The 11,425-nt window shown below is 38.1% G+C and overlaps 1 protein-coding gene across 1 annotated transcript in view; it reads left to right on the top strand.

The window, feature by feature from the left end:
• The first annotated feature begins 9,734 nt into the window (after positions 1–9,734).
• Positions 9,735–11,425, top strand: part of LOC115419836 (tumor necrosis factor receptor superfamily member 4) — a 3,121-nt gene continuing 1,430 nt past the window's right edge. Inside the window, exons 1-7 of the mRNA XM_030134879.1 lie at positions 9,735–9,865; positions 9,999–10,016; positions 10,136–10,240; positions 10,387–10,521; positions 10,607–10,673; positions 10,766–10,989; positions 11,088–11,186. Coding sequence (XP_029990739.1) covers positions 9,766–9,865; positions 9,999–10,016; positions 10,136–10,240; positions 10,387–10,521; positions 10,607–10,673; positions 10,766–10,989; positions 11,088–11,186 — 748 coding nt within the window. The 5' untranslated portion in view covers positions 9,735–9,765. The remainder of the gene's footprint in view (positions 9,866–9,998; positions 10,017–10,135; positions 10,241–10,386; positions 10,522–10,606; positions 10,674–10,765; positions 10,990–11,087; positions 11,187–11,425) is intronic.

The following is an 11,425-nucleotide window of genomic DNA, read 5'->3' as shown; positions in this document are numbered from 1 at the left end:
TTGAACCCTCCAGGTGCTGCAAAGCTATCTTTACATTCAAAAATCGAGTAGATTTCTTCAACCTGTTTTAATTCCTGCTTAATTTGTTCTGTCTATAACTAGATACATCACAAGATTTGCACATGTAAGGTCAAGACTTTGGACGAACATTTCTCCCAGTACACCATAATTGTTTGTCAGCACCAGCGGTTGTGGTCCATACTGAAAATATGTCCAAACTTCGAGTCAATTACCTACAATGTTCAGTTGTTGGTTGAACAGGACAGAGCAGCACAGCCCAGAGTCATATAAAGAGTTACGACACGTTTTGATGTTGCTGCTCCAGTGATCACGTGGTTCATGTAAGCCTGAATTGTTCCAAATGAACTGAGCGCTCCCATGTTATTTATTGGGAGAAACAGCAGTGAGCATGGTAAATCAAAAAATAAACCACACACAACCGTTGTATGTACTGTTATGTTATACTTTTGAGTAGTAGGGTTGACCACAGAAAGGAGTGCATTTATTACTTTGAAAACTTACATTTTTGGGGGAAAGGTTTGTGTTAGCTTGAATAGGATACTTACGTGAGTGATGCTAAATTTACAAATTCATTCATTCTGCAATTGTACTGTATTTGTAAGGGGATACACAATAACCATTTTTAAGTTTTACTATTATAGGACTATGGTCCAAGCACAAAACAGTGGTTAGCTGTGAACACTATGTGCCTGCCAAGCTTTGCTCTCCTGATAACACACACAATAGACACTAAAGGTAGGGTAAGAGATCTTGGAAAAACGGTTCAAGCAAGCTACATTTTGAAAAAACATAATTCAAAAGTCCAAACCCCTTTCTTCAGACATCCCCCTAAAGCTACGCCTCCAGAGTACTGGCATACGCAATGCTTGTTCTCGAGGGTTCACGAGCGCTGCACAGCATCAATGCGCCCGGCTCCGACCTCGGCTCTAACTCGCGGATCCATGTGTATCTCATTCAGTCTCCTCCAACACCCCCGCTCTTACAGAACAGCCCCAGTTCATACCTAGCTCGCTAATGTTACATCCCCTAGTGATTTATGTTTGTGACAAAACAGTTTGACGGTGAACTTTCCATCCTAATATAACTAATATAGCCAAGCTCTGGCTCTGGCTTCGTTTCCTGTACAAGCGCTCCAAGTCTCTGAGAACGCATGAGTCATGCACGAAGAGGGGGGCAGTTGAGTTTGATAGACAAATCACCATTCAATCATTTCGATGGGCTGGTTATAATGATTGAATGGTGTTTTTTCAGTCGTGTTAGTTCCATGGGTGACTGAATTTTTTTATTTTTGTGTTAGAGCATTTAATAAATTGGTTGTAATTGGGGTGTGAAGGGGATTTTAATAAATATTGTAAAAAATGCTCCAGGAAAACATCTCCTACCCCACCTTTAACCAGCGGATAGCATAGTGGCTAACTTAGCATGTTAGCATTAGCACAGATGCTAAACTCATTAAAAACTCAAGCAATCTCAAAACTCAACAGAATTTTTATAGGATGAGTCAGACCTTACAAATGTCAAGTGACAGAAGTTTCGCCTCCTGTAACTCATGAATAATAACTTGAATGAACTTTTATTGGCAGAGCTCAGCTCTGCAGCAACTCTCCTCCTAATTAGCACATCACCTTAGCTGACAAACTTAACCAAACACCACCAGGTTCAGCAAAACAACTAAAATAAAACCCACTGATAACAACATTCGTTACCTTATCTTAAAAACTCCATAATTTGTGGTTATAGTGGTTAAATCTCAACAACTGGACAAGTCAAGTTAGCTAACTACAGGGCTACAGCTGAAAATCCAGCATAACAGTTGTTTAAGATATAAATTTATACAAATGCTAACACATACCAAAGAAAACATAATTCACAACATAAATGTTCGCTAATACAGGAAATATACTCGATAATTTGAAAGATGACGATATCTTATTAAGTTAGAGCTGGAATTGCTAGATCAGCTGCAGTAGAAATGAATGTGTTCCAATGGCGTTACACTCAGTGTAGGAACTACTGGCCCCTCCAGAACCCGGAAGTAGGTGCATATTTTGTCCGCCATTTTTCTACAGCAGGAGTCTATTGAAGTGTCGCTACTCTGATATATATTGAAGACTCTTGCACAGCCAACAACCTGAGGGGGCATGGGGTGAAGTGGCTCATGTGCATTTAAAGGGCCAGCACTCAAAATGACCTTTCTGGTGTCATTAGTCAAAAATAGGGTTGAAGATGGACCTGTGGAGTTGAATTAATGAAGAATTCAGACCCAAGCATAGCATTTGCAGTTTATGTAGACCACGGGGAAATGTTTTAAAATGCATAACCCATTTAAAAAAAAAAAAAAAAAAGCAAAATATCACTCTAACATTTGACATGATCAGTTTTGTTAAATATAACTGGTGGTGTAGCTAATGCGGAGAAAATATAAGCCTTGACAAAAACACACCAGATGGTGCATGGATGGATGATATTAAGGCTAATGAAAACTTTAATCCCCACTTTCACTGAGAGAAATCTTCGGAGCTCATTAGGAGACATTGAGAAAAAAAAAAAAAAATCAGGTCAAGTCTTGCGAGATCTCGCAAAAGTTTTGCGAGATCTTTTGCAAAGTTTGTTGAGTTTTATTTTGACCTGGGCCTAAAATACAAAGATATTAAAACAGTGCTTAGAGGCATTAGGCAGCAGAGATGGGTTTGATGTTAAGTGAGAGACATCTTAAGAAGATTCTTCAGCGGGAGAGGACTTTCCTGTTACAAAGCGTATTTGGATCTTGTGGTCCCGGTTGATTTTAAGAACCAAATGCAATATTCACTTCACAGGTATAGATAGATGTACGCTAAATGCAAAGAATGTGGGCTACGAGTGAGGAAAGAGGATCTGAGATTGGCATTAAAGGAATTGTACATCCATCTATACCCATCAGTGACAGTGGATGGACACACTAGGTTTATGTTCAGTTAATGATATTGTGGTAGCCTGTGTTAAGGATGTTAACAGTGTTTTTGTGTTTCTGCATTACGTGGGTATTCATGTTCATGTGGTGACCGAGGCCAGTGGTAGGCATGGGCAGTGGTGGGCTCAACCCACCCACATGTCCGTCTTGCCCACCCAATCAAAAGTTAAGGGAAAATGTTTATCCAATAGAAAAATATAACAGACTACACTACTATTGGGTCTTATTTGCGATTGGATGGGCAGCCTACAGCCCACCCTATTCCATCAGTGATTGGTTGTCATTATTGTTTTGCATTTCCTGAGCACTTCATTCGCTCATACAGCAGCTCACTGTCTGTTGTCCGTGTCCGAGTTACGGGGAAATAAACAGCCCTCCTTGGTCACTGCTGCACCTGTGGAGGTCACTGCTGCACCTGTCGAGGTTTCTGTTTAATACCGCAGTTCTCTCTACTGGAGTTTCACTGTATCTGTGACTTTTTGACATGCTCTGTCTCTGGCCTCCTGCAGAGCAGCCAGCCCAGTGCGTATACACTGACTAAAGCAGTGCCAATAAAACACACACATTGGTCAACACAATGCCAGTAAAACACATACACAGTCTCTCAGTTGTCCCCCAAGGAAGGTACAAAAACCGAGTGAGGGGTAAACGATCTCTGTCACTGAATTATTTTAATTATTATAATATCATTTAGTCTTGTTGGTTTACATGTATGTAGTTCTACTGACATTTGAGTCTAAAGTTCAGGGTTTTAGATGGAAAAAGAAAGATTTGTTGTTTTCTTTGTCATTTGTCACTTTTCAGATTGAATTTAAATAAGACTTTTTTGTTTGTGAAATATGAAAAAAATATAATTTAGTTATTTTATTTTTTACTTTTGGCCCAGTTTCAGTTGTTCGTGTGGTTCTTCTGTTGTGCCACTTTTTAGTCTGAGTTTGAACAAGAGTAGACTGCCTTATGTTTGTATAAATTCTGGCCACAGTGAAAATATTTTTTTTGTATTAGTATTTAGTATTCATTTTTAGTTTTTAAGCTCATCCAATGAAAAGAAATATGCATGAAGGACTTTAAAATCATTTTATTTTATACTAGCGGTATTGTACCCGTGGTTCCTTGTACAATAGCGCACTCCCGTGGTGCAACAGCGGCATTCCACCCAAACACCCTCCCGTGTCCCGTGTTTGTAACATCAATCGGACATTAATGGGACAGACACTGGACACGGGGCGGGGCCGAAATGTGCATTATATAGTAGGATTAAAGAGTAAATGAACACAGATGAGCTGCCCGACAATTGAATTTCTCTTTGGGGATCAATGAAGTGATTCTTATTCTTCAATAAACCCCCAAACCACTTCTTTTCAGTGCCGTCAGGACTGCAGTTCAAATTGTCAGCCTTCAGGACACAATTCAGCTTCACTATCATCAGTACATACAAACAAAGTTGCCCACCTGTTATTTCAACCAGCCCACCCTAATATGACCAGCTAGAACTGGCCCTGGTAGTGACTGTTTTTTTCCTGTGCCTTGGCATTTTGTGCACATGCAAGAGAAAAGAAAAGAGAACTACAGCTGTGTTGTTGTTCGGATGAGATGTTTAGCAGCGTAAATTGTGGCTGTGACAAAAACTTTTGTTCCTGTCTGCTCAGTCCATTAATAAAGCCTGAAACCAGTGGAACTGTACTCTGTCTCGGGTGTGATCAACTGCAGGGCTATTACAATATATTTGATGGAAAAAATCCCTTTTTCTGCCATTTTCTCTGTTTTACTGTTTTACTATAATAACCCTCAACTTTAATCTGAGCTTTTCGGAACATCTACATGATCAATGAATAAAATGCAGGAAACTACCTTATTTTTATCGATGAAATACAAAATACAGAGGATAATATTATAAATAAAAGCTGATAAATCACGTAAGAATGGTTAGACGAGAGAGACATCCAAAAGATTCTTCAGCGAGAAGGACTTTCTCATCACAAAGAGTATTTGGATCTTGTGGTCCTGGATGATTTCATGAAGAACCAACTGCAATACTCTGGTCAGCTTCGCAGGTATAGATGGATGTTGTCATGCCTGCCGCCAGACGTTAGTCTGGTTTCGTCTGTCTTGTGTGTTTGTCATTTCCTGTTTTATTTTGTTAAGATCTCCTCTTGTGTCATGTCTGGTGTCTTTGCTTCCTTTCCCTAATCTGTGTCACCTGTGTGATTACCTGTCCCCGCCCTGATTTGTTCCACCTGTGTCTCATTGTCTTCCCTCCCTTTTGTGTATTTAAGCCCTGCATTTTCTCTTGTTCGTCGCCAGTTCGTATTTTCCCCGTGAGATACTTACCAGCATTTTTTGGATCCTGTCTGCCTGTGTATGACCCGGTTTGCCATCTCTGTTTTTCGCCTGTTGCCTTATCCCTGTCTGTACTTCAGCCTCCAACTGACTACGTGTGTTTGACCTTATCGCCCGTTTTTACGGTATGTGAGCTAGCCTGATCCTTATGTCCAGTTGCCTTTCCGTCTGCCTGGCTGTGTATGACCTGGTTCTGCAACTGACCTCCCTCTGCTTTTCCCTAGTCGGATTCCCGACGTACTCTACTGATCTGGGCTGTGGGTTTCCGTCTCCGGTCCGGTTTACTAATCCAGAGAAGAACCTGGGACTCATTGTTCTCAAGATTTTGTTCATTATCATTATCAGTGAACTGTCAGTGAGCTTGGTGTTTAAACACTGTGAACTTTTACATCTGTCTCTGGGTCGTGCATGTGGGTTCAGTCCAGGCCCGGACTGTCTAATCGGGAGGACCGGGACAATTCCCGGTGAGCCGGTATAATATTTAGGCCGCGAGGGTCCAGAGTTCACTTTAAATATGTATTTAATATTTTATTTATTTATTTTTTGGGGGCCGGTGTTCAGTCATAGCACTGAGTTGATCATGTAATCTGCAGCCGCCGTTCCACCCCCTCTACTAGCAAACTGTTTTCTTCCTCTTTTTTGCAGACGCACCGTGGCCTGCCGTAATCTGTCCTTGCATACGGTTAGTAGCTCTGTACTGTAGCTGTGGAGCATATACAATCTGTGCTCTGTAGGCTGTGGATGGTCAGCTGTGTTGGCTGTTTTAAACATGGATAATAGAAAGAGCAAGGGTGGTGCAGAGAAGGCAAGAATTAAAAAGAGGAAAGCTCTGGAAGCAAATGCAGCCAAATGTGCCAAAATCTGCAACTTTTTCACAAAAACGACCTCCCAGTTGGAAACTAATATGGACGATGAAACGGGTAAACCACCTTTAAAGCTAGTTAATTATGGAGTCAATGAATCGTGTGGCATTGTGGCGTGGAACATAATGTTATACAGTTTAAATAATAGTATGATGTGATGCCCCATAACTGGGAAACTTTGTCTTGTAGCTCCTCAGAGTCAGAAAGCAGATCCAGCAGCAGACACCAGCCATGAGCCCACAAGTCCAGAGTGGGCAGGTAGGACTGCTCAGAGAGGGAAGAGGATTAGAAGAAATAGGCTCCAATGAAGAGTATGGTGTAGGTCTGTTCAGTATGAAAGGTGCTCTGAGATGCTCCAGGATTCAGCACTACATGAATGAAACTGACACCAAGGCTTTGAAAATAGAAGATTTGTGCTGAGAATTCTGACCATTTTTAAAATGTGCTTTAGTGTCAGAAGCAAAGCCAGGAGCCAATAGTGATGAGGGGATTGTTCCTGTCAGGATGGAAGGAAAAGGTGAGCTGTTGGAACAGACTGTGTGAACAAGCATTAGTTCCAGTAAAACCACTTTCTATACCCAAACGATAGTACTGGCCTATTTTATTTTTTATCATTAAAAGTGAGACAGTAAATACACAAAGCCCACAACTGAGAGCAATAGCATAAAGTAATATCAAATAAGCCTGCATATTTTGTTAATGTAAATATCTTAATTGGTTAAGTAAGTCTGTAGATATTTTTTTATTGTGCTACAGGTGCAGGCGAGTCTAGGGAAACTGGAGGAAGTGTGAAAGGGAGAGCAGAGTCTACTGATGACAGAGGAGCAGCTCAGCAGCACAACACTGAACCACTAGGCACTAATGAGACAGATGAACATGTAAGGTTATAATTGCATGATTTTAATAATAATCGGTTGTGATCTAAAGTGGGCCGGTCTGAGGTATGAAACTCCAGAGCTGAAAATGAGTCTCAGTCCGGCCCTGGTTCAGTCTACGTACTCTGAGCATTACAGGATGTACAGTTCCTTTAATACTAATCTCACATCCTCTTTCCTCACCCGTAGTCCACATTCTCTGCATTTCGCATACTTCTATCTATACCCGAGATCTTGCAAAACTTGATTTATTTATGTATTTTCTCAATGTCCCTTAACAGGCTCTGTAGAAATCTCATTCCTTAATCACATAAAAATATTAAAATATAACGCAGTATTTTGTGAGGCAAATTTTTTAAAACTTGGACTAAAATTTTTAACGTGTGCCATTTTATTGCATATTTTCCAAGGATTTCACATGAATTAATAATGCAAAATCAAGTGTACAATGCACTGATTTATGTTGTCAAAGGATACTGGTGTAATAATTAGAAAAACACCAATCCCTTGTCACTTATTACCTACATCATTTACATTTAAGAGTGTTTGTTTTGAGGGTTTGTCTCATGTTACCTTTGACTACAAAGGCTGGAGTCTCTGAAAATGAGAAATCTTGAAAAGATGGTGTTTTTCTTAACTTCAATTACCACTCCATGATCATTTTTAGATGCAGTCCTCTTACACTGAGCATAGATGTTTCGCATTAAGTCCCTTGCAAGCGGTGAAGTAGGGCAAACTTCAACTGGAAAATGTTAATTACAGGTGACTTTTGAATGTCAACACCCACTCTGTCTTCTTTCTCTCTTTGTTTCCTGTCTCCTCTTCATTAGCTTTAGAATGTAGGCACAAATTTCTGAAAAATAAATAATACAAAAAGTAATTACGTAAATACAATATATACATTGTATATGTTACACAAAATGCGGCATCATAGTATGAAGTTTACAACTTTTGAATGGATTGGGTTTTTCATGTTGCTGTAAACAAAAGCACAGTGCATTTCTTTTGGTGCTTCCCTCTATGAAATCAGCTCTCATATACTTAGAAAGTGTTGGCTGCCTTTTTAGAATCCTCTGTGAGGTCATTAAATACTTGGAGCTTTGGTTACGATGGTTCCTAGTGGAACCATCGTAACAATCCAGTCTGAGTCACTGTTTCAGTGTCTGTAAATACTTCACTTTTCTCTTATTCTTCTTTCCCATTTAGTTCATGTTGATACTGTATAAAGTTTATACCCATTCATTTGATTTTGAGTTTATATTAATAATTATACACTTATGAATACAGCGAACAACACATTAAACAATAGTTGGAACTGGAGCGGAGGTGTGTTGTTAACATCCGTTTTATAATGCAAACGTTTGCCATGTGTGGTTGTATCTTGCAAATAATCAAGAATATGTGGTTGTTTCCATCTGCTCTTTCAGTCCACGTTTGCAAAGGTACGTTGTCATGTGTCTTACAGATAAAAGAACCTATGCTGCAGATTTTCCGACCACAAAATTTTTGGCTCTTTTCCACAATGATTAAAAAACAACAACAAGGCAAATCAAAACAAATACACTTTAATAAACATAAAGAATCTTTGTACAAAGTAGACAACACTACGATTCTTAAATACAAGCAGCCTGCTCCAAATAAGAAAAATTCTTCCCACTTTTTTGTTTTAGGTTTAACGTATATTAAATTAACAAAGATAAATAATCTACAGGTGTAAAAGAGATTTTTGAATGCTCAGAATCTATACAGAAACTTCAACTTTAACTTATTTGCCTGTAAAATGCAGTTCAAAATGCTTTACAGAGCAAGACCAATTCAAGAAACACAGCATGGTATTACACAGTTAAAACTCTTCATTTGCAATTATTGTATATAAAAAGACGAATCAATGAAAATAAAACTTAATAATTAACTTTAGTTAAAAATTTTGTCAGTTTGATGCTTCTTGAAGGAGTTTGTAGGCGACAAACTTCATCATAGCAGCAAAGAATAAACCAACAAATTTTTTTCTAAGACAAATATCAACTAACCACAGAGTGAATTTTGTTAGAATTAAAATTTCAAGATCACTATGTAATAATTTCAGAGTAAAGATTAACACTGTATTCTATAAAATAGGTGTATATTATATTATAGTTTTTCAGACTAAGATCGTAACTATTGGAGGAAAAACATTAGTATAAAAAACAAAACTCTAGCTGTATTTCCAAATTTTACCAAGAACTCCGTTTTACACAGAGGAATACTGTAAGACATAGTTTTTTTTTGCTGCATGAAAACTAGACATTATAAAGAAATATTTTGTTTCTGAGGGTTTTTCATTTTTTGGTGCAATTCAGAAATCCTGAGCAAATCATAATTTTTGACTTTAATGACTGATTGCTGCACAGTTTAATTAGACCTTATTATTTTTTCTGTGTGATTATTTTTCATTGTATATATACATACACAGTGTAATTTTCAACTGTGGTGTTATTACTTAAAGCTTATGTCTGTGTATAACATCAAAACTTCTGTTTACAGCAGGAAAAAAAATTCAGATTGCAGACAGGCTGTGGTAAATGACTGAAACACCTACCGTAAGATTATTCAAATTACCTGAAATCCCCACCTTCGTCATCTCTTATAGGTGGTGATTATAGGTCTGTGGTACTTGTTTTTCATTTCACTGTTTGGTGGTTCACAGATTCACACAGGAAACCTTTGTCATTACTGTATGTTTCTACCTGTCAACATGACTCTACTCAAACTGATCATATTTATCTGGACTTTTTATGGACTTATAGTTGATTTAGAAGCTATCAAATGCCCAAAAGGTAAGCTTTCTTGTGGCTACCATATTGTAGTTTTAATCCTCCTGATGTTATGATGCATAAGCCAGTCATATTTTCTACAGGTCATATTTTCTTTGAATAGACTAATGAGTTTTTCTTGTAAAATAAATTACAGGTCAAGGTCGAATGAGAGGTAAGTGTGAAGACTGTGCTAATCCTCCTGATGTTATGATGCATAAGCCAGTCATATTTTCTACAGATCATATTTTCTTTGAATAGGCTACTGACTTTTTCTTGTAAAATAAATTACAGGTCAAGGTAAAATAAAAGATAAGTGTGAAGTCTGTGCTAAAGGATATTTCCAGTCTAAGGACAACCATGATGGACACTGCGACCCATGTAGGAAGTGTAATGAAGGTAAATTTTACAAATACTGTACTACATACCATATACTTTTACGTAAAATATTCACATATACAGAATCTACATATATACAAAAGCTCTTTATCTGAAGTAGACTGTGTCTTACAATCTGCATTCAGTTGAATATTTTTCGTCTGCAGCGACAGGCAGCATGGTTGTACAGAACTGCACGACTGAGACCAATACAAAATGCCAGTGTCCAGAAGGATCTGAAAAAAAGGAGAAAGATTCAGTCACTTGTAAATGTCACATAGGCCATGGACTAAATAATGGAGGTACAGAAACTCATCACATACTTTGGTCTGTGATATGGAAAACAAATCTACTTCTTCTTCTTAATCATACACTCTTTTATTGCAGAATGTGTAAAATGCAAAGATGGATATTTCAGTGACGAACCTAACTCACCCTGTCGAAAGTGGAGCGAGTATGTCTTATTCTGCTATTTTATAAATATGTATAAAATAAATGACAACCATTTTACTTGCCTGTTGCTTACAGTTTTGTGTTTTATCCTAGATGTCCTTCAGGTGTGAAGGAAAATGGCACCACTACTAAAAATGTCATCTGTAGGTACCCTGAAACCACTGCAGACCCCACATCAAACAGTGCGCCCTCTTTCACTACACTTTCAGCATCCACCCCTCAGCTTACTAAAACAACCGCAGCTCCTCTGGAACCTACAGTGACCACTAAGGACAAAGATCTGACTTCAAACTCTTCCTACACAGGCAACCATATCGGTAAGACACTTCCAGATAATTTTTTTTTTTTACCCTCAGACAATTCTTCCACTTATATGTAACATTAAATTGCTGTTATTTGTCTTGTTTTTTTTCAGGTATGGTCCTTATCATACTTGGAATTATTGGACTGCTGATATTAACGGCTTTGACCTGCAAGCTGCGTATTAGTACTTGTATGCAGAGAAAAACCAAAAGTATGTGAAATTAAAGTGAGAGGATTCTGCTCTTTAACCCTTTTAAAAACCTAGAGATTTTTTTTTTTTGTGGTGACATCCAAATTATTTTTTTCTCTCCATCTAACCTTTCCTAAGTGATTTATCACCATTTATTATCCTCTATAATATTATGTATTAAATTATCCTCTGCATTTTGCATTTTTATTATATTTTTCTATATTTCATTCAGTGACTGTACAGAACAGATGTTCATAAGT

This window comes from Sphaeramia orbicularis, chromosome 5 (assembly GCF_902148855.1).
Source record: "Sphaeramia orbicularis chromosome 5, fSphaOr1.1, whole genome shotgun sequence".
NCBI lineage: Eukaryota > Metazoa > Chordata > Actinopteri > Kurtiformes > Apogonidae > Sphaeramia > Sphaeramia orbicularis.
Note: the sequence above shows the minus strand (reverse complement) of the source record. Positions and strands in the feature narration are given on the sequence as shown.